Source organism: Martes martes, assembly GCF_963455335.1.
Source record: "Martes martes genome assembly, chromosome: 13".
Taxonomy (NCBI): domain Eukaryota; kingdom Metazoa; phylum Chordata; class Mammalia; order Carnivora; family Mustelidae; genus Martes; species Martes martes.
This window is the reverse complement of record NC_137901.1, coordinates 93,004,149-93,029,304: the sequence shown is the minus strand read 5'-3', so window position 1 is coordinate 93,029,304 and position 25,156 is coordinate 93,004,149. Positions and strand designations below refer to the sequence as shown.

The window sequence follows — 25,156 nt, the reverse complement described above, 5'->3', positions numbered from 1 at the left end:
CCTCGCCCCCCGGACTCCCGGACCCCTACCGCCCGCCTCTCCCCGGCCCGCGCCCTCCGGACCCCCGCCCCCCGGACTCCCGGACCCCTACCGCCCGCCTCTCCCCGGCCCGCGCCCTCCGGACCCACGCCCCCCGGACTCCCGGACCCCTACCGCTCGCCCTCTCCCCGGCCCGCGCCCTCCGGACCCCCGCCCCCCGGACTCCCGGACCCCTACCGTCCGCCCTCTCCCAGGCCCGCGCCCTCCGGACCCCCGTTCCCCAGACTCCCGGACCCCTACCGCCCGCCTCTCCCCGGCCCGCGCCCTCCGGACCCTCGCCCCCCGGACTCCCGGACCCCTACCGCCCGCCTCTCCCCGGCCCGCGCCCTCCGGACCCCCGCCCCCCGGACTCCCGGACCCCTACCGCCCGCCTCTCCCCGGCCCGCGCCCTCCGGACCCCCGCCCCCCGGACTCCCGGACCCCTACCGCCCGCCTCTCCCCGGCCCGCGCCCTCCGGACCCCAGTCCTCAAGACCCCCGCCCGACCCTCGAGCCCCGCCCTCCGGCCCTCCCCTCTCCCCGGCGGGTTCCGGGAGCCGGGTTCAGTTCGCAGCGCGCCGCGGCCGCGGGGGCCGCCCGTCTCAAGACCCCGCGACCCGAGCCGCCCGCGCCACTGCCTGAAGGCGCCATCGACCGCCCCGCTCCGTCAGGGACTGGGCCCCCGGCCGCGCTCCCTTGCCGGGCCACCGGGCACGGGGGCGAGCGCCCCGGCCCGCGCGTTTGGTCTCGGCCCCGCACCGGCCACCCCGGTGTGCGGCGCCGTCAGGCAGTGGCGCGGGCAGCTCGGGTCGCGGGGTCCTGGGGCGGGCGGCCTCCTCCACGGCGGCGGCGGCGGCGGCGGCCGGGCGGTGGCGATGCTGTGGCCGCGGCTGGCGGCGGCTGAGTGGGCGCCACTGGTCTGGGAGCTGTTGGGCGCCTCGGTGCTGCTCATCGCGGTGCGCTGGCTGGTGCGGCGGCTGGAGAAGCGGCCGCGGGGCCTGGGGCGGAGCGGACCCCCAGCCCCGCCGCCCGGCGCGGCCACGAACTCGGCCTTAGACCCAGGTGAGGCCTGCGCGCTGGTGGGCCCGCGCCCCTCCCGTCGCCGCCCCGGGCCCCCCACCTTCCCGGGGCCCCCTCCCCGCCCCTCCCCGGGCCTCGGCCTCCTCCCGGTTCCGCCCCGGGCCCCCTCCCCTCCCGTCGCCGGGCCCCTCTCCTTCCTTCCCCTCCCCGGGCCTCGGCGCCCTCCCTCGCCGGCCCGAATCGGGGGTTCCGGGACGAGACCCAGAGTAAAGTCGGGCGTCTTCAGCGTCCCGACGGGGGGAAAGCGGGGAGCTGCGGCGGCTTGTCTGCGCACTGTTTGTTTTTTGGGTCCTGATGGGCCCTTCTAAGGGGTCCTGCAGCCCGTGCTCGGCTTCTCGGTGGCCTCGCTGTCCTGTGTGTCCGCGGCAGTGGGCTCCCCGGAGGCCGCGCGCCCCGCGAGCCTTCGGGACCCTTTCACGCTTCGTCGGCCCTCTTGCGCCAGAGTCTGGGTTCCTTACGACTCCGAGAGGAGGGTGACGTTCCAGGAGCAGGCAGTGAAGCCGAAGAGCCCACCGTGGGATGTCAGGGCTAACAGGGCCCAGAGGGGTGACTTCTTTCTCTTGTCCTGGTTTGCAGCTGAGGGGACCGTCCCAGGAAGGCCCAGCTCTGGCTGAGAACGCAGGTGGGAGGCAGAGACCAGCTGGGAAGGCGGGCCTGCGGACACCAGGTCCAGCTGACCCCCGACCCGTTGGTTGCTGCTTTCTTTGCCCTCTCATCCCCGTAAGACAGTTTTAGCTGGGTTTTTTTTTTATTTTGAAGATTTTATTTATTTACTTGTCAGAAAGAGAGAGAGCCCAAGCAGGGGGAGCGGCAGGCAGAGGAGAAGCAGACTCCATGCTGAGCAGGGAGCCAGATTCCAGACGGCATCCCAGGACCCTGAGATCATGACCTGAGCTGAAGGCAGACGCTGAACAGACCGAACCACCCAGGCGCCCCCTTAGCTGGCATCTTGAGTAAATAGCGTGCTGATTTGTCTGGTTACACAGTCAGCCCTGGACCACGTACCTGTCGGACACCAAGACCAGATTCCCCAGATGCTAAAGCTGAATGATGTGTGTCTACTAGGGCGTAGGACTAAGATATTAGGGTTTGGGGTGTCTTTTTTTTAAATTATTTTTATTAACATATAATGTATTATTTGTCCCAGGGGTACAGATCTGTGAATCATCAGGCTTACTGGAATGTCTTTTTTTTTTTTCGAGATCTTATTTATTTATTTGACAGACAGATCACAAGTAGGCAGAGAGACAGGCAGAGAGAGGAGGAAGCAGGCTCACCGCGGAGCAGAGAGCCCGATGCGAGGCTCGATCCCAGGACCCTGGGATCATGACGAGAGCCAAAGGCAGAGGCTTTAACCCAGTGAGCCACCCAGGCGCCCCTCTTTTTTTTTTTTTTTTAAGAGCTTATTTATTTATTTATTTATTTGATAGAGATCACAAGGAGGCAGAGAGGCAGGCAGGGGGTGGAAAGCTGGCTCCCCACTGGGCAGAGAGCTTGATGTGGGGCTCAATCCCAGGACCCTGAGATCATGACCTGAGCTGAAGGCAGAGGCTTAATCCACTGAGCCACCCAGGCGCCCCTGGAGCGTTTTTTTTTTTTTTTTTAATCTTTCTTTTTTAATTTTTAGTTTTCTGTTTTGAAGTCATTTTAGATTTATAAAAAATCGCAAAAAGAGTATAACACAAATGCACATGTGAAAAGAAGCTCAACTTTTCCAGCCAATAGTGAAATACAAATTAAACCTAAAATGAGATATTACACCCATTAAAATGCTAAAATAAAAACACCACAAGATGCTGGTGGAAATGCTGAGAAAACTGGGTATCTCATTTACTGCTGGTAGAAATAATAAAGCTTCAGCCAGTCCAAAATCAGTCTGGCAGTTGCTCAAAAATGTAACTGTGCACTGCTTTCCTAGGCATTTATCTTAGAGAAATGAAAACTTACTTTTACGCAAAAACCCATATGTGAGTACTTGTAAGTACTTGTAATTGTAGTTTCCAAATACTGGAAGCAGCCCAAATGCCTCCCGAGGGCTGGATGGCTAAAGGGACTGTGGCACATTCATACCTTGGAGTGCTACTCAGCGGTGAAGAGGAAAGAGGTGCTGGTTTCTAGGGCATTGTGCTGAGTGAAAACAGCCAGTGAGAGAAGATGTGTATTGTATGATTCCATTTATAATAACATTCTTGAAAAATTACAGCAATCGAGAATAAATGAGTGCTTGTCAAGGTTTGGGGACAGGGGCGGACGTTGGTGTGACGATAAGGGGCGGCAGGAGATCTTTGATATGGTGGAACCGTCGAGTGGTTGATTATGAACTTATTTATTTATTTAGATTATTATTATTATTTTTTAAGATTTTATTTATTTATTTGACAGATCACAAGTAGGCAGAGGGGGAGGCAGAGAGAGAGGAGGAAGCAGGCTCCCTGCTGAGCAGAGAGCCCGATGTGGGGCTCGATCCCAGGACCCTGGGATCATGACCCGAGCAGAAGGCAGAGGCTTAACCCACTGAGCCACCCAGGCGCCCCTGATTGTGATTTAGACGGTCATGGAATTCTCTGCAAAGACAGCAGAGTGATGCAGGCTGTGGTGAAGCTTGGCCCCTGTCAGCTTCCTGACGCGCTGCAGCGTGTAAGATGTCACCTGTGGGGCTGCCAGGAACCGTCCATACTGGTTTTCAACTTGAGTTTATCGGTTTTTCCAAGTAAAAAGTTAGATCCGGCGAAGCGTCCTCTTAGACCCCTGACATTAGTATCTTACATCAGCACTGTAAGTGGGACGGCCTGGAAGCGCTCACCGTGCGCACCCGACCGGGTCTCCACGTTGTCATCTTTGTGCTCGGTCAGTCAGGGTTGCGCGGATACCTTGGATTCTAGCCCAAGGGGCAGCAAAGCACATCCTGTCAGCCAAACCCAGCCTCTCTTTGTAGAGTCTTACTGGATCCGTGGCTCTTCGTGAGTGTTGGAGAGAGCTTCAACCTCAGCCTGCGGCCCTTGACGGAGGTTTGCCGACCCCTGTTCTGGCCTCCGCCTCCCCTTGCTTGTAGCTCCCTTCTGCTGGGGAGGAACCTGGCTCTCCTCAGCCCCTCTCTACCCGGCCGCCTGCTGGTTCCTAGAGGAGGCGTAGAGTAGCTTCAGAATTGCCGGCCTGTAGCATGCGTGGCCACATGGTGCTTTTCGTTTACTAGGTCAGTTCTCTCCCACCTGTTCGTTTCTAATTTGTAATGCAGTGGAGCTCATTTGTTCTGGTTTGTATTCCACTGGGGGGCCTTCCCCCATCTTTTTTAAAATTATTTTTTAGTATGTGAAGCAAACATGTTCCTAAAAGTCAGAACATAGGAAGTCACAGTGTTGCCGTCTCCTGGGCTGGCTCTCAGGACAGTTCCTCTTGTCGTTTCCACCCTCCACCCCCAGCAGTTTCCGAAGCTCATTGGTGTCTGCTTTATTCTTCCTTCGGTACAGTTTTGTATAGTGTATTCCGAATATTAATGACAGTGTATTAAAACCATGTCTTTGTTTTTATTCAGATTGACTTTGAGCGGATTCTGTGTTGTGCAAGATTAATACGGCTGTGTTAGTTGATAACTTAGTAACCAGAACTGACTGTTAAGCGTAATTTGTCAGTGTCAAACACAGCAGCACAGGTTTGACGGGTATTATTTTATCTAATTTTCATTGCCGCCTAAGAAGTAGAGCTGTTATTGTGTCTGTTTTATAGGTGAGGAAACGGGCTTGGAGTTTGCACACCTTGTCCAAGCTCACATGGTTAGTGCCGTGACCTGCCGTACTCGTTCTGCCTGGTGCTTGCTTGGCTGCAAGGAGAGAACCCCCTTCAGACTAGCCCGGGTTAGAAAGGTAGCTGCGGCACACAGACACGAGAACGGCATGAAAACTGCTCTTATAGGAATGATGCGGCCCCTGTTTATTCGGGGCATCCACACCCCTTGTCCTGACCCCTTGCGCGTGGCTTCTCCCTACTCTGTGCCTTTTACATCAGTTTCCTGTCCCCGAGCAACCTCCGTTGCTCCTACGTCCAGGTGCTGCGGGAATCTGCTTAGGTGCGCTCCCTGGATAGAGTCCTGGGTCAGTAGGCCACCCCCTTCAAGTTCTTTGGCAGCTTTTTGGGGCTGTGCAGTACATTCATTGTTTAAAAAGCTAATATCCCCTTTGCAAGTAAGGAACAGCCGTTTTTGAAACCTTGGAGTTGGGTGGGGGAAGGTGGCATTAAAATTTAAAAAAAAGTGTACAGGGGCGCCTGGGAGGCCCAGTTGGTTGAGCTCTGGCTCGTGGTCTCAGGGTCTCGAGTTCAGGCCCCTCGTCGAATTCCATGCTGGGTGTGGAGCCTCCTTAAAATAAATAATAAAGAAATAAATAATAAATAAAAAGCCCATAGAAATAGGGTAATATAATGAATTCCTGGTTTGTAGTCATCGTCTAGCTACAACAGATATTAATATTTTATGAATCTTATTTTATCTATCACTGCCCTCCCTTTTGCTCTCCTGCTAGAGTAATTTATTTTTTAATTTTTTTAAAGATTTATTTGTTAACTTTAGAGGGAGAGCATCTCAGGCAGACTCCCACTGACCACAGAGCCCCGACATGGGGCTCGATCTCACAACCCCAAGGTCATGACCTGAGCCAAGGTCAAGAGCCAGACCATTAAAAAGATAATAATAATAAATAAGTAAATAAAAAAGACCATTGGGGCGCCTGGGTGGCTCAGTGGGTTAATGCCTCAGGTCATGATCCCGGGGTCCTGGGATTGAGCCCCGCATCCCATCGTGCTCTCTGCTCAGCAGGGAGCCTGCTTCCTCTCTCTCTGCCTGCTTCTCTGCTTACTTGTGATCTCCGTCTGTCAAAAAAAAAAAAAAAAAGTCAGAGCATTAACCAACTGAGCCTCCTAGGCATCCCTAGAGTAATTTATTTATTTAAAAAATACTTAATTATTTTTATTTTTAAATCGGAGAGGAAGTGAGCGCAAGCAGGGGTAGTGGCAGGCAGAGGGAGAGGCAGGCAGGAGAAGCAGGCTCCCCGCTGAGCAAGGAGGCTGATGTGGGACTCCATCCCAGAACCTTGAGATCATGACCTGAGTCAAAGGCAGCCACTTAACCAGCTGAGCCACCCAGGCATCCCACCCCTAGAGTAATTTAATCTTGAATGTTCCCTCATTTCATCTGACAGTACTTCTTAAAACTTTATACTCCTTGGTTTCATTGATACATTATGTAATTCCTTCTTCATCCCTTGTAGGAGTTTCTCTTTCTCTTTCCTGTCTTTTACTCCTTTGTATTTATTCCTTGCTATTGCTGGTGTATTATTGGTATTATAATCACCATCCATGTGCTCGTGACTCACAGATCTCTTACCCACTCCGAACTTGTAAATCTTGGACTTGAAAATTGAAATGCCCAGTTGGTGGCCGTAAGGTGTTTCTGATGCTATAATGCTCAAGTCTCCATCTGTCTATGTCTAGGATTCTCTGTCGCAGGAGTCACTCCTAGGCGTCTGGCCTGGAGCTCTGGGTGTTACTCCAGGCCGTCTGCAGTTCCTCAAACCCCTCCCCGTGGCATCTGATACATCCGCCCTTAAGATCTCCAGTTTTTCTAATCTGAGCCCTTGTTTCCAGCCCCGTTTCGATGGCACTAGTCTGTGCCCCCTTATTTCTTACCTTCTTCCCAATTGTTGCAGACCATGCTTAAACCTGCAATCCCTAGGTTTAACTACTCTTTCTCCAAAGGTATGGATTAAAGCTCCTGCTGTCGCTCAAACCCGCTTGCTGGGTAGCTGTGTAACTTGAATAAGTTGCTTAGTGTCTCTGTGATCCAGGTTCTTCATCTGTAAAATGGTGGTGCGTAGTAATTATAACCTGCCACATGGAAAAATCGTAGGGTCTTTATACTAGAGCCAGGCTCTTGGAAAGACCCAAAACACTAAACATTAGCTACTTGTTATTAGTATTAGCAGAATGACTCCAAGAGTTATCTTTGTGGCTCCCCTGGCTAAATCTTTGGATAGAACCCCTTTATTGATGGAATAAAGTACAAAATATCTGTAGACTATATTTCTTGGGTTGGACTTTTAATGGGATTTTTCGTTCAGTTTGTTCCACATTATCCTTTAGCAACAAGTGAGCATGCGTGTTTCCCCAGTATGCTTACTTTCCTAGAATGGTAGTGTTACTGTATCATGGAATAGTACCAGTCTAACTCCTTATTCAGATGAACCAGAAATTGCTTATTCTAATTTTGTTTAGATTATTATCAATTTGGAAACCAAAAAGTTCAGAAAGTTCTCATAGAGGGCTTATAGACTAAAAAATCTGGAGAAACACTGGATTGAAATGAAACTGAAGCTAGCTTTTTTGCTACTGCTGTGTTGCTTTGTTTTTTTAATAAGAAAAGATGTACTTAGAGCCATCACATTGATTTTTGTTGTCTTGGGCCCAGGCGAAATGACAATGGACGCCATCTTGGCGCGACTGAAACTCCTGAATCCTGATGACCTTAGAGAAGAAATCGTGAAAGCCGGATTGAAATGTGGACCCATTACCTCGACCACAAGGTTCATTTTTGAGAAAAAATTGGCTCAGGCTTTATTAGAGCACGGAAGAACACTGCCTTCACGTCCCCCTGGCTGCGACACCTCAAGTGCCACTGCTCTGAGCCAAGATGCACAGAAGATGTCGAAGTCTGCTACAGGGAGTCAGGCTGAGCAGGTCGGCTTGTCTGAAGACAGAGATTTTGGGTATAGCGTGGGCTTGAACCCGCCAGAGGAAGATGTCGTGACGTCTAAGACCTGTTCCGTGCCCTTCAGTGCCGCCACTGGGGTCAGCGGCCACAAAGCTGTGGCAAGGGCATCTGCGGAGCCGCCTCTGTACTATGGGGTGTGCCCGGCGTACGAGGACACCCCACCGAGAAATGGTAGCGTAACGAGCACCTGGTGTCTCTTCCGCAGGTGGTTTGTGGGCAGCAGGGGCCGGTGATTGTGAAAATCTCAAACCCCAGAGAAGAAAAGAATTTAATCACCATAATCTCCCTGCCCCAAGTGAACCACTGTTAGCATTTTTAGGTAGAACCCTGCTGAATTATTTGTAAATGTATATGTGAGTTTTTAAAAATGAAGAAAATTGGTTTCTGTGAGACATGCTTCACCTTACAGATGGTTTTGGCTAGCTACCATTTGATTATTTCCCTCCTTTTTAAATTTTAATTTTAATTTTTTTATTTTTTTTTTTTAGATTTTATTTATTTGACAGAGAGACATCACAAGTAGGCAGAGAGGCAGGCAGAGAGAGAGAGAGGGAAGCAGGCTCCCTGCCGAGCAGAGAGCCCAATGCAGGACTCAATCCCAGGACCCTGAGACCATGACCCGAGCCGAAGGCAGAGGCCCAACCCACTGAGCCACCCAGGCGCCCATCCCTCCTTCTTTTTTTAAAGATTTTATTTATTCATTTGACAGAGAGAGAGAATGAGAGAGGGAACACAAGCAGGGGGAGTGGGAGAGGGAGAATTCGGGGCTCAATCCCAGGACCCTGGGATCAGGACCTGAGCCAAAGGCAGACACTTAATGACTGAGCCACCCAGGTGTCCCCCCTCCTTTTTTTTTTTATTCAGTGGAATCTGAACACCTTTTATGTTAATATAAATGGCTTGTGGTGCTATAAGTAGTTTTCAGCATCAAAGAATTGCAGTTTTTAAAACAAATTTTTATTTGAGAGTGTGAATGAGTGAGCCTGTGCAAGCAAGTGTGAGCCGGGGTTGGGGTAGAGATAAGGGGAGAAGCAGGCTCTCTGCTGGGCAGGGAGCTAGATGCAGGGCCGTATCTCAGGACCCTGATATCATGACCCGAGTCAAAGTCACATACTTAACTGACTGAACCCCTCAATGCCCCAAAGAATTGCAGTTTTAAATAAGATGAAAGTAGATTTAGTACTGGAAAACATTAATGAAAGCCTGATGTTGGTTAGACTGTCAGAAATTACAGACTGGGGGGCGCCTGGGTGGCTCAGTGGGTTAAAGCCTCTGCCTTCGGCTCAGGTCATGATCTCAGGGTCCTGGGATTGAGTCCCACATTGGGCTCTCTGCTCAGCGGCAAGCCTGCTTCCTCCTCTCTCTATCTGCCTGCCTCTCTGCCTACTTGTGATCTCTGTCTGTCAAATAAATAAATAAATAAAATCTTTTTAAAAAAAAATTACAGACTGTCATTATAGTGATGTCATTTGTGGTGATACCCCAAAATAGATTTGTTAGCCATATTATTACCATGAGTAGAATGGAATATTGTTCAACCATAAGAATTTTTTAAAGGTTTAGTGACACTGGAAATGATCATGATGCAATTTCTGTTTGTTTGTTTATTTATTTGACAGGCAGAGATCACGAGTAGGCAGAGAGGCAGGCAGAGAGAGAGGGAGAAAGAAGCAGGCTCCCTGCCGAGCAGAGAGCCCCATGGGGGCCTGGTTCCAGGACCCTGAGATCATGACCTGAGCCGAAGACAGAGGCTTTAACCCACTGAGCCACCAGGCGCCCCTCTATTTATTTTTAATCTTTATTATAAGAGTTGCTTTTTTTTTTTTTTTAAGATTTTGTTTATTTATTTGACAGAGAGAGATCACAAGTAGGCAGAGAGGCAGGCAGAGAGAGGGGGAAGCAGGCTCCCCGCTGAGCAGGGAGCACGATGCAGGGCTTGATCCCAGGACCCTGGGATCATGATGAGAGCCGAAGGCAGAGGCTTAACCCACTGAGCCACACAGGCGCCCCATAGTCATAATTTTTAACTTGCTTTTATTACTATTTTTATTTAGAGCATTAATCCAAGAATTTTATTTTTCAGTATGAAATAGTATCCTTAGATATAAAGTTAAACATGTACAAAATACGTATTTTTATATCCATGTCCACACATATGATCAAGCTTATTAATCATGTTCTTTCACTAGCTAAGGCCCTTTTTCTTCAAGATTAAAAATGTGAAATATTGGGGCACCTGGTTATCTCAAGTCAGTGGAGTGTACAACTCTTGATCTTGGGTTTGTGAGTTTGAGACCCATGTTGGGTATAAAGCTTACTTAAAAATAAAATCTTTGGGTGCCTGGGTGGGTCAGTGGGTTAAAGCCTCTGCCTTCAGCTCACGTTATGATCCCAAGGTTCTGGGATCGAGCCCTGCATCGGGTTCTCTGCTCAGCAGGGAGCCTGCTTCTCCCTCTGCCTGCCTCTCCCTTTGCTTGTGCTCTCTCTTTGTCAAATAAGTAAAATCTTAAAAGAGAAAATAAAAGATTAAAAAATGGAAAGGCAGGTGCTTAGGCCACTGAGCCACCCAGGTGCCCCTAAAAAAAATCTGTAAGAAAAAAATCTGAAATATTAATATGAGAGAAAAATCAGACAACTGGGTAACAGTTGTTTATTATGAAACCCATGGTCTTCAGGTGTGAATTAAGTGATGGTGCCTCTGGTTACTCCTAATTTTCCTGTTACTTTTCCCATGCAGAAAGGATTCATGTTTATGAAGATAGAAAGGAGGCATTGCAAGCTGTCAAAATGATCAAAGGATCTCGATTTAAAGCTTTTTCAAGTAGAGAAGATGCTGAGAAATTTGCTAGAGGAATTTGTGATTATTTCCCTTCTCCAAGCAAAGCCTCTTCACCCCTTTCTCCTGTGAAAATAGCATCGGTCTTCAGCAGCGGTGGAGTGAAAGGTAAGGGATGTGGCGGCTCATTTCTGGGTGTTACTGTCCTTGGGGCCCAGGTGTTCTGTGCTGTCTTCCCCATGGACTGTAACTGGTTTTCTCCTTTGAGAGAAGTCTGATTTGCACGGAAGGAGAGAGCTAAGGCCCAGGCCGTGGAGGATGGGTCAGTCGCCTGGTCTGAGAAGGACCCTGAGGAGAGAAGCAGCGGGGCACTGAGCGGGCCAGGCGTCTGCTCCAGGGCCTGAAGCTGGCAAGGCCAAGGGAGAAGCAGCAGAAGGATCACGGTTGGTCCTTTTGTTGGGCTCCCTTTGTTCCGTCTCTCCTTGCTGCCCGTGGGACTTGGGCTTTGTTAGGTGCTGAGACAGCCATTTCCCAGCTGAAGCTACACCTGCTTCCAGGGCTGGGCCACCTGCTCTGACCCAGACAGTCTGCAGAAGTTGAGCTCCCCTGCACGGCCTGTCTAGTCCGAGATCGGACCTTACCCACTCTGGCTACAGACCAGGGTCTTGGGAGAGGCCTTTTCCGTCAGCACCGTGCAGAATCCCAGCAGCCTCTAACTTTCGCCTGGCGTCCGTCTTGTCCCCTCCAGGAGCTCACGGGTGTCCTGTTTCCCAGGCCGCCTAGGACTCCCGGGGAAGGCAGCTTCTTGTGGACATAGGCCTTCCGTCGAAGGCCCCATCGGCTGCTTTCCTCTCATCCTAACTTGGCCCGTCACAGGTGCCTCTTAGCGGGGAACCAGCGTGGTTCTGCAGTTTGCAGTTTGTGCAGATGCCCCTCCAGAGACTGTTGGAGACACTCCCGGGTGGTTGTCATCAAACAACAACAAAAATCACTTCGGCTCACTCTGCCTCTGTGGGAATGTTCTGTGTGCTCGGAAGTTCTTGTGTGGGTGCAGCCGCTGTGCCGTTATCCGTCCTCACAAAGCCTCTTGCAGCTGGAGTCCGGTCAGGTCCTTCGCGCTTGGGCTCGTGCCGTAGTGACGTTTGTGCCATGTTGCTGGCTGGGACATGTGCCCCTTGGCTGTTCATGCGAACTGGTTCGTTCTTGTTACTCCCAACTAGGTTTTAAGCTTCCGTGGGAGAGATTTTCGTTGCTCTCAGTGTAGCACACAGTAGGCGATGAGAAAATGAGAAATTCAATGTTCTTAAATTCTGTCTCTTAATGATAGATGCCGCGTACTCCTCAGAGTCAGAAACTATCAACAGAGAACGAGCGAACAGTTACAAAACCCCCCGTACTCAAGATCTCACTGCCAAACTCCGAAAAGCTGTGGAGAAGGGAGAAGAAGACCTCTTTTCGGATCTGACCTGGAGTAACCCCCGGTACCTGATCGGCTCCGGGGACAATCCGACCATCGTGCAGGTAAGCCTGCTCCAAGGGTTCTCGCATCGACCAGCCGTGGCCGACAGAAACGATGCTCAGGACGCGCACTTTTCTTTCAGGAAGGGTGCAGGTACAACGTCATGCATGTCGCTGCCAAAGAGAACCAGGCTTCTATCTGCCAGCTGACTCTGGAGACCCTGGAGAACCCCGAGTTTATGCGGCTCATGTACCCCGACGACGAGCCGCACATGCTGCAGCAGCGCATCTGCTACATCGTGGACCTGTACCTGAACACGCCGGACAAAGCGGTGAGTGGGGCCCGCCGACGTGTCCCACGTGAGCGTCCGCTGCATCCCGCGGCGTGTGGACGGGAGGTGCGCGGCGACGGAGCTCGGCTAGCTTGGGAAGGGGGGGCGACAACCACTCACACGCGAGAGTCCTTCCCTCCCACCCACCCCCCACCGGGCAGGGTGACCGGAGTCCCCGCTGTGCGCGAGGACAGGTCCCTCCCGGCATTCTTCCAGAGCGGCCTGAGCTGGGCTGTGATGGGAGGATGAGCCAGTGTCAGAACCTAAAGAAAGAGGGAAATAAAGGGGTTTTGGTACTTTTTATTCTAGGTATCTACATATTACCTTTTTTTTTTCACTTAATAATAGGAATATTTCCTGTAGAGTTAAAAATTTCAAAGGGTTGGGTTTTTGTTTGTTTGTTTGTTTTTTAAAGATTTTGTTTATTTATTTGACAGAGATCACAGGTAGGCAGAGAGGCAGGCAGAGAGAGAGAGAGAGGAGGAAGCAGGCTCCCCGCTGAGCAGAGAGCCCGAGGCGGAACTCGATCCCAGGACCCTGGGATCATGACCTGAGCCGAAAGCAGAGGCCTTAACCCACTGAGCCACCCAGGTTCCCTCAAAGGGTTGTTTTTTAAGGGTGCATACGCTTACGTAAAAATTCCTCAAACAGAAGCATTTTACGTATTTATATAAGGCAGAAGCCAGTGATAGCTTAGAGCCAAGGATTGTAAGCTCTGAGCAAGCCTACAGTTTGAAAAACTGTGGTTGGCAGGGGAGGGAGTAACAGAAGCATGTTGGAGTGGGGCACGACTGTTCATGACAGTGTGTTGAATGTGACACATTGAACTCCAGAATCGCAAAGCAAGACTAACTTACTTATTTATCTATTTGACAGAGACACAGTGAGAGAGGGGACACAAGCGGGGGGAGTGGGAGAGGGAGAGGCAGGCTTCCCGCCGAGCAGGGAGCCCAGTGTGGGGTTTGATCCCAGGACCCCGGGATCATGACCCGAGCCGAAGGCAGATGCTTAAGGACTGAGCCACCTGGGCACCCAGCAAGGATAACATTTTTTTTTAAGGATTTTATTTATTTATTTGACAGACAGAGATCACAAGCAGGCAGAGAGGCAGGCAGAGAGAGAGGAGGAAGCAGGCTCCCCGCTGAGCAGAGAGCCCGATGCGGGGCTCGATCCCAGGACCCTGGGATCACGACCTGAGCCGAAGGCAGAGGTTTTAACCCACTGAGCCACCCAGGCAGCCCAAGATAACTTTTAAATCAACAAGAGAGAAAAGGGGGAATAAAGATAAATTTGGCCGAGATAGCAGAATTATAGAAGGAAATAAAACAATGATTATATGAAAGCAATAGTAAGTGTAAAAACAAAGGAGTGAAATCAGAGTTATGTCAGTTAAAATGAAGGGTGAACAGACTCAGTAAAGAAGGGTTCCTGACTGGATTAGTACAATCAGGAAGTGTGACTTGGAAAATATGAGAGAGAAACACAGTTTTCCCTGATGTCTGTGCAGTATTCACAGAAAATGCGCAGATGCACGTGCACGGGGAGCGCTTAATACCTTCCTGGGTGTTATAGGCCGTCTTTGACCATAACTCACAAAGAGTAGGAGTAAGTTCAGTTATTGGCCACAAACGTGTGGACTGTTGAGAAGGCGCGGGCACAACAGACCAGCACGGTGAGAAGCAGGGCTGCGCCAGCCAGCACCATCGGAAGGACCCAGACCCGGCTGTCTGTGCGGGAGCGGCAGTGTCCAGCAGGGGGGAGGAGAGACGTTGCAGTCAGGTTTGCACATTTGGAAGCAGGTTAGAGATGGGCGTTCTGTGGCATGAAAAAGAGCAGTGGCCGGAAGGAACAGTGGTGTTGAGGTCGCTCTCTTTTTTTTTTTTTTTAAATTTTTAAATTTTTAATTTTTTTTAATTTTAATAAACATATAATGTATTTTTATCCCCAGGGGTACAGGTCTGTGAATCGCCAGATTTACACGTTTCACAGCACTCATCATAGCACATACCTTCCCCAATGGCCATATCCCCACCACCCTCTCCCGTCCCCCCGAGGTCTCTTTGAGGTTGGATGCTCTGAATGAGTGAGAACATTGACCCCGATCTGCAGTGACCGTTGTCCTCCCACCGCCGCAGGCCTGGCAGGGGAGGTCAGGCTGTTAGAGCTTGGGCCACAGAGCTGGAGTTGCCTCAGGTAGACTGTGAATCAAAGTCGTCACTTGGAGAATGCACCAGGGCAGATCTAGCAAAGGACAGCCTGTTTTTGTAAATAAAGCTTTATTGGAACACAGCACTGCTCATTCTAAATGTTTGGTTTCTGGCCCTCAGTTGAGAAGGTTTGCCAAGCTGGACAAATGGGCGGGATGCGGTTAGAGAGGGGTGCTGTAGGCAGGCACCCAGACTTTTCCAGGTTCACGTGGGCAGTGTATGAAATGGTGAGATGGTCCTCGAGGGTGTGGAGCAGGGATGGGTGCTGCCTTGAGGTTACTTGCTCATACAGGATCGGTCGGGTCACCTAGAGGGGGACAGACAAGCTGGCAGTTTGAGTGCAGGAAGCAAGGTCCATGAGGAGTCTTGGCAGCCTGGACGAGAAACTAAGGGGATGGCAGGCGTACGTAGCATGTGGAGGGCGGAGACGCCTCCCAGGGACTTCAGAGCTGGGATCTGCTGTCCTTGGGAATCACAGGTGGACTGCGTGGCCGTGTTTCTAGCTCTGGTAGACGTGAGTGGGTTCTGTTTTGGCTGTGTTGCATTCGAGCCTGTGGGCATTCAAGTGAGGGGACCCAGAAGTGATTTGCTCTATAGCTCTTGCTCACAGGATGCTGTTACACTAAGGCCCACGGATCTTAAGGCCTTAGTTGAAGGTTATCTGGGGAGGGGTGCCACGAAGGGCAAGTGAGAGCGTTGACAAGCATCCCGGGGTCAGGAGTGGAGGGTTTCATTTACTAGATATTAGCCGCTAGAGAGAGTTTTCTTTGGGTACAGACTGCGTTTATAGACTTTGTTTTATTCTGAGTGTTGCCTCCATTTGTTTATCTCACCATTTTTTTTTTAAGATTATATTTGTTTATTTAGAAACAGCACAAGTGGGGGAAGGGCAGAGAGGGAGAGAGAAACTCCAGCAGACTCCGTGCTGAGTGCAGAGTCTGACGTGGGCTCAGTCTGACAACCCTGAGATCATCATCTGAACCGAAATTACGAGTCAGGCACTTGACCGACTGAACCACCCAGGTGCCCCTGTTTATTTCATCTTTTGAGCATCGATTACATAACACTGTACTGGGCCCTGAATTGTTAAAGCCGCCGTTTACTGAGCAGGTATCTTGCCCTTGGTCATTTATAAACTCCCCCTGGGCCTGGGCCCCCAGCGCTGGCAACAGTAACTGGGGTGCCGGGCTGGCCTCAAGCCCTGGCTTGGAGTGGGCACGTGCTGACGCGCCGGTCATTCCTCAGAGAGAGTAACAGTGTCCTCTTATGGTCTTCGGATTTTGAGGGTTTTTGTTTGTTCTGCTAAATGCCTATTTTTATCGTAAACAACCTTATGAAACAAACGTAAGTAAGAAATACTCTTTCTCTGTACCTTTCTCAGGGCTATGACACGCCGTTGCACTTTGCTTGTAAGTTTGGGAATGCAGATGTGGTCAACGTGCTTTCTTCACACCCTTTGATTGTAAAAAATCCAAGGAATAAGTATGATAAAACCCCCGAAGATGTAAGTATCTATTAAAATGCTGTTTCTGTAGTGTTAGGCATGAAAATATGTGAACTCGTAGTCTTGTTCATAGCTACTATAAAGTCACAGTACTGACTGTGTGAACGTGTTTGCCTCACGGGCGCACCTTAGAGCCATGATTACTGAGTAAGACGCACCGTGAAGAAGACGGTTCTGTAGAATCAGGAAGGAGTAAACTGCCCATGTTTCCTGATTTTATTTTCCTGAAACTGGTGGTCATTTGTTCTCAGCAGCTCATGGGTTTTTTATCAGGTTCTCTCTGTGCATACCTCGGTAGACCAGGGAATCAGGGAATGGTGGAGGAGGTGGTGGTGGTGAGGATGGTGGTGATGAAGGTGATGGTGGTGGTGGTGAGGATGGTCAGTGTGGTCGTGATGGTGAAGGTGGTGATGGTGGTGGTGCTGCTGATGGTGGTTGTGGTGGTAGTGGTGAACGTGGTGATGGTGATGAAGGTGGTGATGGTGAAGATGGTGGTGAAGCTGGTGAGGATGGTGGTCGTGATGAGGATGGTGGTGCCGAAAGCAGCTGACGTGTGCTTAGCTCATTCCGTACCAGGTGCCGTCCTAAGCCCTCCCAGGTGTTCTCACCGGACCCACACAAGTCTTGTGAGGATTGATACTGGCAGTTGAGCAAAATGTGCTCTAGAGAGGGCAGAGACAGGCACATCTCTGCCTGGGAGGTGGGGGTCGGGGAGGTGGACCTGACAAGAGCTAGGTGGGCGATCTCGTCCTGCGCTGGAGCTGTTGGCTTGCTGCCCTGGACCAGCCACCCCTTTGAGATGGAATCTGTAAGGGCTCCAGGCTGGTCGTGAACGCCAGCTTTGTGGTTGCTGTGGCTTCCTAAGTAGTGCTTATGTTCTGTAGAACCTTCAGAGTACACATAAGCAAAAAGAGAGAAAATTCACCGTTTGACAACTCAGAAATTACTGTTATTTTTCATGTGTCTGACTCAGCTTTTTGTGTGCATGAGTATGTGTGTTTTCAATATATTTGTCACTTGTTAAGGGGTATTCTTAAAGCATTTGCCATTTGTCACCATCAGTTACACATTTAAAAAAATAAGTTGCGCTGCTGACAGGACACAGTAGAGTTGTTTTCTCTCACAGGCTGGCGGGAGATGGCAATTTTGTGGCTCCTTCCTTGTTTGAAGGGTACTGGTTTTTTATTCTAGCAAAAATGTTCTTGTTGCTACAGTTCTCTAAGGGGGAAAGTTGACTCCTGTGGTAGCAAGAAGAGAACACTGTGTGGCATGCTAAATAGGAATTCTGCTGTAATCGAGCCACACAACAGCCACGGACGGACAGGCCCAGGCCAGGGAGCTCTTGCTGCTAAACATTAGTGGCCTGTCGGCCTGTCTCCGCCCTGACCGATCGTGCCTCCCTGGGCAGAAAACTGGAGTGTGTTGTTGAGCACAAAGAAAGACAAATAAAGTTCACCCGCTGAGTTTGTTCTCGTCCTGACCCCTTCAGCTTTCACAGACCATTCTGGAAGAAAGACCGTTTTGTTCAGCACATGTCTTCTGATTGTGGGCGTCATGAGGTTTTCAGCATTAGGACACAGTCCTTGCTTTGTTAGTTTTAAAAGTTGCTTTTATAAAATTATTTTAGTGAGAAAATGTGAGAAATTAAGATACAGACTATTCACATACTGTGTCTTTTTAAAACAGGTGATTTGTGAAAGAAGCAGAAATAAGTCTGTGGAACTGAAGGAGCGCATTAGAGAGTACTTAAAGGGTAAGGTGGGGCCTGGCGCTTGGACGGTGAGGACCGCCAGTGGGAAGGCCCTGGACTGCGCGAGCCTGGCTCCCCTCTCAGGGTGGCGGCCCTTCTCAGGGTGATCTGCTCCTGGACCCCCAGCTCGCACACCACTTGCTGTCATATAATCCCCCCTCGGAAGCCTTGACCTTCTCTGGGAGACGGCAGGTTGTCTGTCGTCGGACTGTTGCTCACGGCATCACCCCGTGATCTCTGCAGGGATCCCACGTGGCGGGTCCCTCCGGTCCCCGCCCCCCGAGCGCAGCCTGCACATCGCCAGGGCAGAGGGTGGAAGGAGCCCTTTGGTCTGGCGGCGGCTCAGCTCGTCAGCCCTTCCGGGTGCCGCCTTCTGCGCCACGGCCTGTCTCTCCTTTCACGGTCTTAGGCCCCCACTCCTGCTAATCTTGTTGACACACACAGTACCTGGGACTAAAGAGGGGTGTCTGCTGCTCCCCTTCCTTCCTTCCTTTCAGTCCTCCAGTGGAGGACGAATGTGGGGCCAGTTCAGTGGGTCCGGCAGAGACCGGCCTCCGCCCGGAAGCTCCGGCTCGGAGCTCCTGCACACTCTCCATCACTGATGGCTTGCAAAGCCCCTGGTGTTCCTCGGTGGCGGTGATGCCGCCGACACCGGGCCCCGCCCAGCAGACGCCTTACCTGGGCTGTCTCCTCCTCCCAGGCCACTACTACGTGCCACTCCTGAGAGCCGAGGACACATCGTCTCCCGTGATTGGGGAGTTGTGGTCTTCGGACCAGACGACCGAGACCTCTCATGTCGGCCACGGGGGAGGCGGCCCCAGAGACCCTGTTCTGACCTTGCGAGCCTTTGCGGGGCCCCTGAGCCCGTCCAAGGTGAGCTACTGTAGAAACTTCTGGGAGCCAGCTCCTGGCTCTCCCCACCAGGAGTGTTGGGTATTCCGGACCGGGGCTCGTGGAACCCCAGTGTCTGGTGACGGGGCTTGAGGACATCTGCGGGAGGAACAGGAGCGCCTTGACCTGTCCCTCGCTAGTGAGCCCACGCTTCAGAGAAGCCTAGTTTACCTGGGCAGCCGCCCGTCATCGCCTGGCCCTTCTGTCCGGATCACGGCCCTTCTCGTGCCACGTGCCGGTGGAGCTGGGCTGTCCGCTCCCGGATTCGGGGGCGTGTATGGTCCCTGGGAAGCCGCAGTGTGCCCACTGTGAGGTTCACCTTCGGGGCTGAGGTGTCTCACAGGCTGTGTGTCATCTTTCTCGTTAGAGATTTTAAAGGGGCGCCTGGGCAGTATGGTTGGTGGAACGTGTGACTCGATCTCAGGGTTGTGAGTTTGAACCCCACGGTGGGTGTGGAGATAACTCAAAAATAAAATCTCAAAAACAAACACATAACAGGAGACCTACTGTATTAACAACGTTTAAGAATAATTATTTTATTTTTAAAAATGTATTATTTGAGAGCAAGAGAGCAGGGGTAGAGGGAGAATCCCAAGCAGCCTCTCCACTGAACGAGGGGCCTGACACGGGCCTGGGTCCCAAACCTCGAGACCATGACCTGAGCCGAAACCAAGAGTCAGATGCTTCGCCAGCTGTGCCACCCGCGTGCCAGTGTTGATAATTGTAAATAACTAGTTACTTGCAGTTACGGAAGTGTCTCCAAAAACAGGTGTTACCAGGTAGGTTAGATTCGGTTGCGTAAAACAAAACTCTGAGTGACTTAAAAATGTAAACACTCATTTTCCTCTTGCGTGACGGGAAAGTGACTTGAGGCTCTCAGTGTGGCAGCTCTGACCCTCACAGCCCAGCCTGGGCCCCTAAGGGGGAGGCTGTGGAGCCTTGCCAGAGCCCCTCGGTGCTGCTGTCCTAATGTGGCGCTGTGGTCTGTCCAGCCGCCACACAGGAGGGCACGTTGCCCAGGGAGTGAGGACAAGGAGGGGTGCCGGGAGGCACTCAGCAGGCTCTGTGGTGCTGGTGCTTCCCGCGACTTGGGGGCACAGCACAGCTCAGGACATTTTCTCCTCAGGCGGAAGATTTTCGCAAGCTCTGGAAAACACCACCTCGAGAGAAAGCAGGCTTCTTTCACAATGTCAGGAAGACGGATCCAGAGAGAGGCATGGAGAGGGTGGGAAGGTACCGGCTGGCTTTAGCACGGAGGGACCGGCGCTGAGTGGCAGCGTCGTTTTGTGTGCTGCATGCTTCTGTGTTGAGGGCAGAAAGCTGTTCCAGCTGCAAAAAGTCATTCCTGGGAAGTGCTCATGGGGTTGGAGAGGGGGGTGTAAAGCCTGTTCCCTGCGGTCTGACTCCTGCAGACATCGCACACGCTGTGGCAGAGGTGTCCGCCAGCGGTCCCTCTCCAGGCAGAGACTCGTGGCAGCGTTTTGTATGATGGCCGTACGGGGGGCGTCGCCTCGGCAGTAGAGCGGGAAATAAAACACAAGAGGCGGTGTGGCCAGAACCTGCTAGTAAAAAGTCCATGAAAAGTGTTTCTCCATAGTCAGAAATCTGTATTACAGTGTTAAAGCTACACTGAATTGTTTTAAAACTTTGTCTCCAAATGTACACGTAATTTCAGATTCCCAGCTTGAGCTTTTGTGCCTAAACAAAACCAGAATCCTCTCCAACTTTATACAGTTGTTGGAAGGAACCGGAAGGCTGTTCTGTTTATGGGGACTCACGTCTGACCTGTCGCCTCTGTGGCGTGTGGTGCGAGTGGGGTGGCCGCGGCCCCCTTCTCTCGCCATGACTTCAGTGCGCTCAGCGTGGGGCCCATGTCCGAAACCTGCTTGTTAGTCTGGCCCCTGCTTGAGAAAACGCGAAGTACTGTTTCACCCCACATTTACGATACGATCAGAGTCACAGCCAAGACTCTAGGCACTGCTTGGCCCTTCGGGCACAGAGTGGCTGTTTTCCGTGTGGTCCGTTGCGTGTTTCCCGACTGATGCGTTGTCTTACTCTTGCAGGGAGCTGGCTCGCGAGCTGGGGTACCCCTGGGTCGAATACTGGGACTTTCTGGGCTGTTTTGTTGATCTGTCTTCCCAGGAGGGTCTGCAAAAGCTAGAAGAGTATCTCAGTCACCAGGAGGCAGGCAAAAAGGCCCCTCAAGACTCGGGAGAAAATGAGGCCTGTCGTCAGGAGAACCCCTCCGCCTTTGGTAAGGACACGCAGCGCTCGGGGGGTTCTCGGGACCTGGCCCGTGCCCTGTGGCCGCACACCGGCAGGCGCGCCCGCGTGGAGAGCCGGCGCCTGCTACTTCTGTCAGCCGCTCGCGTTCTCGGCCGCTGGCGTCCTAGCAAGTCAGGCGGGAGGTCCCAGCCACTGTCACGTCCCACGCATGCCTGCCCTTGACCTTGGCCTCCTCATTTTCCTGCCTTTGAAGGTGGGGGGCCGGACGCCGCTGGTCCCCTGTGCAGGGTCCTGCTTGGCTTTTCCCGAGGGGCGGCGCGGGCTCTGTCTGGGAGTCCGAGTGGGTGGATCTGGAGGAGAGGCCGTTGGCTGCTGGTCCTGGGGATCTGCGGCGGCAGCGCGCGGTCCCTTGCGGACGGTGTCACCCGTGCCTCTGAGGAGCTGCTCTCTCCCTTGTAGGCCGCGCTCGGAAGTGCAGCAACTCCATCTCCGTGAGGGCGTTCCTGGATGAAGACGACGACCTGAGCTTGGAAGAGATTAAAAATCGACAGAACACGGCCCGAAACAACACGCAGCCCACAGTTAGCACCTCTGGGGACTCGAAGTGTGACATCCTTCCCTTGGAGCAGGAGAGCAGCCTTATAGAGGCGTCCGCCCTGGCCGGTCCCCACGCCAGCAAGAATGGGTTCTGGGGCCGCCTGAGCGGCAGCGGGCCCCCGGGCAGGAGGAGGCCGGAGGCCGCAGGCGCCGGGGAGGCGCTCAGCTCGCCAGTCTCCGGCTTGACGGTTGAGTTCGATAGACTGCACTTGCAAGACCTAGGACGGAATGTTCCCAAGACACCAAGTAAAAACAGGAAAACTAGAGACAAGAAGAGCTTCACAGCAAGGACGGATGCAGTCGAGGATGACTCGTTGGAGCCGCCTGCTGCTGACACGCTTGCAGATAACCAAACCAGGACAGAGAGCGAAATGTCAGCCGAGATGGCTAAAATACGTCTGGGTCCTGACCCTGCTGCGCCCGAAGTTCAGCAGAACTGTGGTTCCAGGGCCTCCGAGCCCTCAGGGGTCCCCGCTGCGAACGAGCCTGTGGAGAGGCTCTTCCTTTTTGGGTACGAGTGGGGGGTGTGCGCGTGCGTGAGGCCGTGGGAGTGAGTGTGGAGCGGGCCTGACGCTGTGGCGGGCCGCGGGAGTGGACGTGAGCTCACGTGGCACCGTCCTGGTTTTCTTAAACCTTTTCTCTGCCCACAACCTGGCCGGACGTGCTTTGCTGGCTCCCATCTCTTGCCTCTCCCATCTCCCAGCTCTTGTGTAGCTCCTGGTGCTGTGTTGCCGTCTTCCAGGTTGGTGGGACACGTGTTCTTTGCAGCCCAGCCTCATGCCTCACTGTGCTCCCTGGGGAAGTGGTCCTCCCCAGAACAGCTGGAACTGTACCAAGAACTCCGTGTGTTTTAGGAAGAAAGCCCATCCTGGGGTGATCTCAGCCTCCCAGGGGCCAGGCCTTCTGGGTCAGCCTTCTGGTCGGTGACCCTGGAGGTGGAGATACTCAGTATGGGGTCCATCCCGCCCCCACGGGACCGTGCCTTCTGTCTGCCAGTGTAGCCTCTGTCGCTGCATAGCCCGCATCGTGGCCCTGACAGCTGGGTCCGGTGGCGGCAGGAGCGGACCAGCAGCTCCTGGCCTCTGCTCGCCCTCTGCTCGCCCTCTGCTCGCCCTCTGCTCCTGCCCTAGGCTCTTGAGTGGTGGCGCCGCAAGTCTTTTGAATCACGGGTGTTCCTGCTCTTTCTTCCCTTTTCCTCTGCCATGTAGAGAGGAGCCGTCAAAACTGGATCGAGATGTTTTGGCCGCTCTGGAGTGTACAGAAGTGGACCCGCAGCGGTACCCGACCGTGCACAGATGGAGGAGTGCCGTCCTGCGCTACTCGCCCGCTGACAGACAGAGGTCAGTGGGCCTGCAGCGTGGCCTGTGTGACACGGGGCTCGCTGGTAGCTGCCTTCCGGGCCGTCCGCGGGGGACTCGGCGTGTTCACACAGCGCTTCACGCGGAGCGCTGCTTGGCCGGGCCGACGCGCGGCTCCCGACCGGGCCGCGGCTGGCGGACCCGCGCAGACGGGTGTGCGGTTCGGTGGGCAGCGGCGGGGGCCGCTGACCGGGTCGGGGGCGCGTCGGAAGCAGCCGGGGGCCGAGGTCGGGGCCGCACGGGGCTCGTGTGGAAGGTCGCATGTTCTGTGACTCTTCGGGGCTCGTGGTCCTGAGGTTTGCGGCACCCGTTCTGGAACCGGGGGGTCCCCCGGGGCTTGGGACAGGGCCCGTATCACCCGTCGGTGCTGACGGTGCTTTCTTGGTTTCCTCAGCTGGCCGAGCCCCGCGCTGAAAGGGAAGCTGGCGTCTCAGCAGCTGGATGTTGGTCGTCCCCACAGCTGCGGCCCTGGGAGAAGCCCTGGGAAGCCCGGGCCCGCCTCCCACTCGCCGGGCCTGGGCAGCCCCGGGCGCTACAGCCCCGCGCGCGGGAGCCACCTCCGCAGAACGGCGCGCCTGGCGCAGCTCGCGGCCTCGTAAGGCCGGTGCAGGCTGCTGGGCGCTCGTTCCCTTCTTTGGTTTTAAAGGAAGAAGGGAAAGTGTTGATTGCGAAAACTTACCAAAAAGAATATATTCTGATTAATTTATTAGTCCTCATTTTGAGAGTAAAAGGTTTTTAGAAAATGCAAATGTTTTGTATAAAATTTAGTTTTCTGGGGTTTGGGGAGAAGTTGATGGAAGCAAATCCAGTTACAAACTTTCTGAGAACCGTCAGCGTGTAACAGCGTGGACTTGAGCTCACCGTGGGCAAGCGGAAGACGCCGTTCCCGTCGTGTGTGAGCCCGAAGCCCGGGTGAGGGCCGCAGCTGGGGCTGCCAGTCCCCCGTTCCTACAGCAGAGATGAATCTCGCGGCGTCTTCCTTTTCTGGGCAGGGTCTCTGACTTGTTCGTTCCTGATAGAAATCTTTTCTGCCGCTTGGTCCCAGTGGCTGAGACCAATTGACAAGGTGCGTGTCTGGGGGCAAACAAACATGGAGATGACTTAGACTTGCAAGTTTGGCTCATCGCAAACATTTAAACTAGCGACCAGACGATAAAACCGGCTTTTCTCTGGGAATAAATTCTCTGGTCCATGGGAGTCCTGGGAGTGGTCCCCGCACTTGACGGAGCAGCAGCTCGAAGGAACCTGCGCTGCCGGTCACTTGGTTTCGTTGCGGGGTTGTGCCAGTAAAGTGATCTTTAAGTTCTCCGGGTTTGAAATTTATTGCATATTTCCAGATTTCACTCCCACTGGATTTCCTTTATAAAAGAGTGTTGCGTTTTAGTATAGAAACTAGAGATTTGAGTCCCGGTCAGTAACCTTGCTCCATTTATTTTAACTTCCCCGTGGCCATGACCTTCTGGGGGTCTGCCTGGAGCACGGGGGTCATCTTAGAGCCACTGCCGTGATTGATACCCAAGAACTCCACACCTGAGTTACTTCTCTCCGGTGTACATGACTGCTCGCGCACTGGGGGTGCTCTGTGAATATTTCCAGTGTTTGATCCAAAATGGAAAACTCTACCAGTTTTTGCTAAATCCAGTGCCTTTTGTAAATCATTTTTTATTCTCCTGAAACTTGCTTTATGGGAATATACAGGGATACTAAGTAGGCATGAGATTTTGTTGTTGTTGTTTATAAGAATTCTGAATTGGAACTTGCGTTTAAAAAAAAAAAAGCTTATTTCTTTCATCTGCTAACAAGAGACAGGTCAGGACTATTGGAATCAAGATTTGGACTTTAAAACTTAAAAGGTGGTTACACAGGGTGTTTTCACTTGTGTAACGATCTGGACGTAACACAGAAAAATACATTCTATTCTGAAAGTCAGTGGCATTTACAAAAGGCATCGTTGTTCTCAAAAGACATTAGAATACAGATAGTACATTCACAGCAATGATCTGTTTTCTGTAAAATCCTGTTACGCATATGTTGTAAATATTAGGATGGAAATTAAAAGTGTTTCTGTCCAAATTTTGCAGACTGTTGTTCTTATTTTCTGAAGGTTTAGGTTATCTTTGCCTGTTTGTCCATTTGTTTATATAAGGTGGCCCTGGCCCCAGTTAATGCATTTTTAAACTACTTAATGAAATAAATTATTATT

The 25,156-nt window shown here is 52.4% G+C and overlaps 1 protein-coding gene across 1 annotated transcript; it reads left to right on the top strand.

Moving 5' to 3' along the window:
* Positions 1-844: 844 nt before the first annotated feature.
* Positions 845-25,156, top strand: ANKLE2 (ankyrin repeat and LEM domain containing 2). Its single transcript, XM_080821224.1, has 13 exons — positions 845-1,079; positions 7,552-8,025; positions 10,592-10,798; positions 11,958-12,151; positions 12,232-12,420; positions 16,009-16,131; positions 17,818-17,884; positions 18,582-18,754; positions 19,899-20,005; positions 20,836-21,026; positions 21,458-22,106; positions 22,804-22,935; positions 23,348-25,156. Exons 1-13 carry the CDS (start codon positions 893-895, stop codon positions 23,550-23,552), a joined length of 2,898 nt encoding a protein of 965 aa, XP_080677350.1. The 5' UTR covers positions 845-892; the 3' UTR covers positions 23,553-25,156.

What these genes read in the sequence shown, in the direction of transcription:
- ANKLE2 (XM_080821224.1), top strand. Translation starts at nt 893, where the DNA reads ATGCTGTGGCCGCGGCTGGCGGCGGCTGAGTGGGCGCCACTGGTCTGG. An exon ending in ACAATCCGACCATCGTGCAG is followed by an intron (nt 12,152 to 12,231) that starts GTAAGCCTGCTC and finishes CTTTTCTTTCAG; the next exon opens with GAAGGGTGCAGGTACAACGT. An exon ending in CATTAGAGAGTACTTAAAGG is followed by an intron (nt 17,885 to 18,581) that starts GTAAGGTGGGGC and finishes TCCTCCTCCCAG; the next exon opens with GCCACTACTACGTGCCACTC.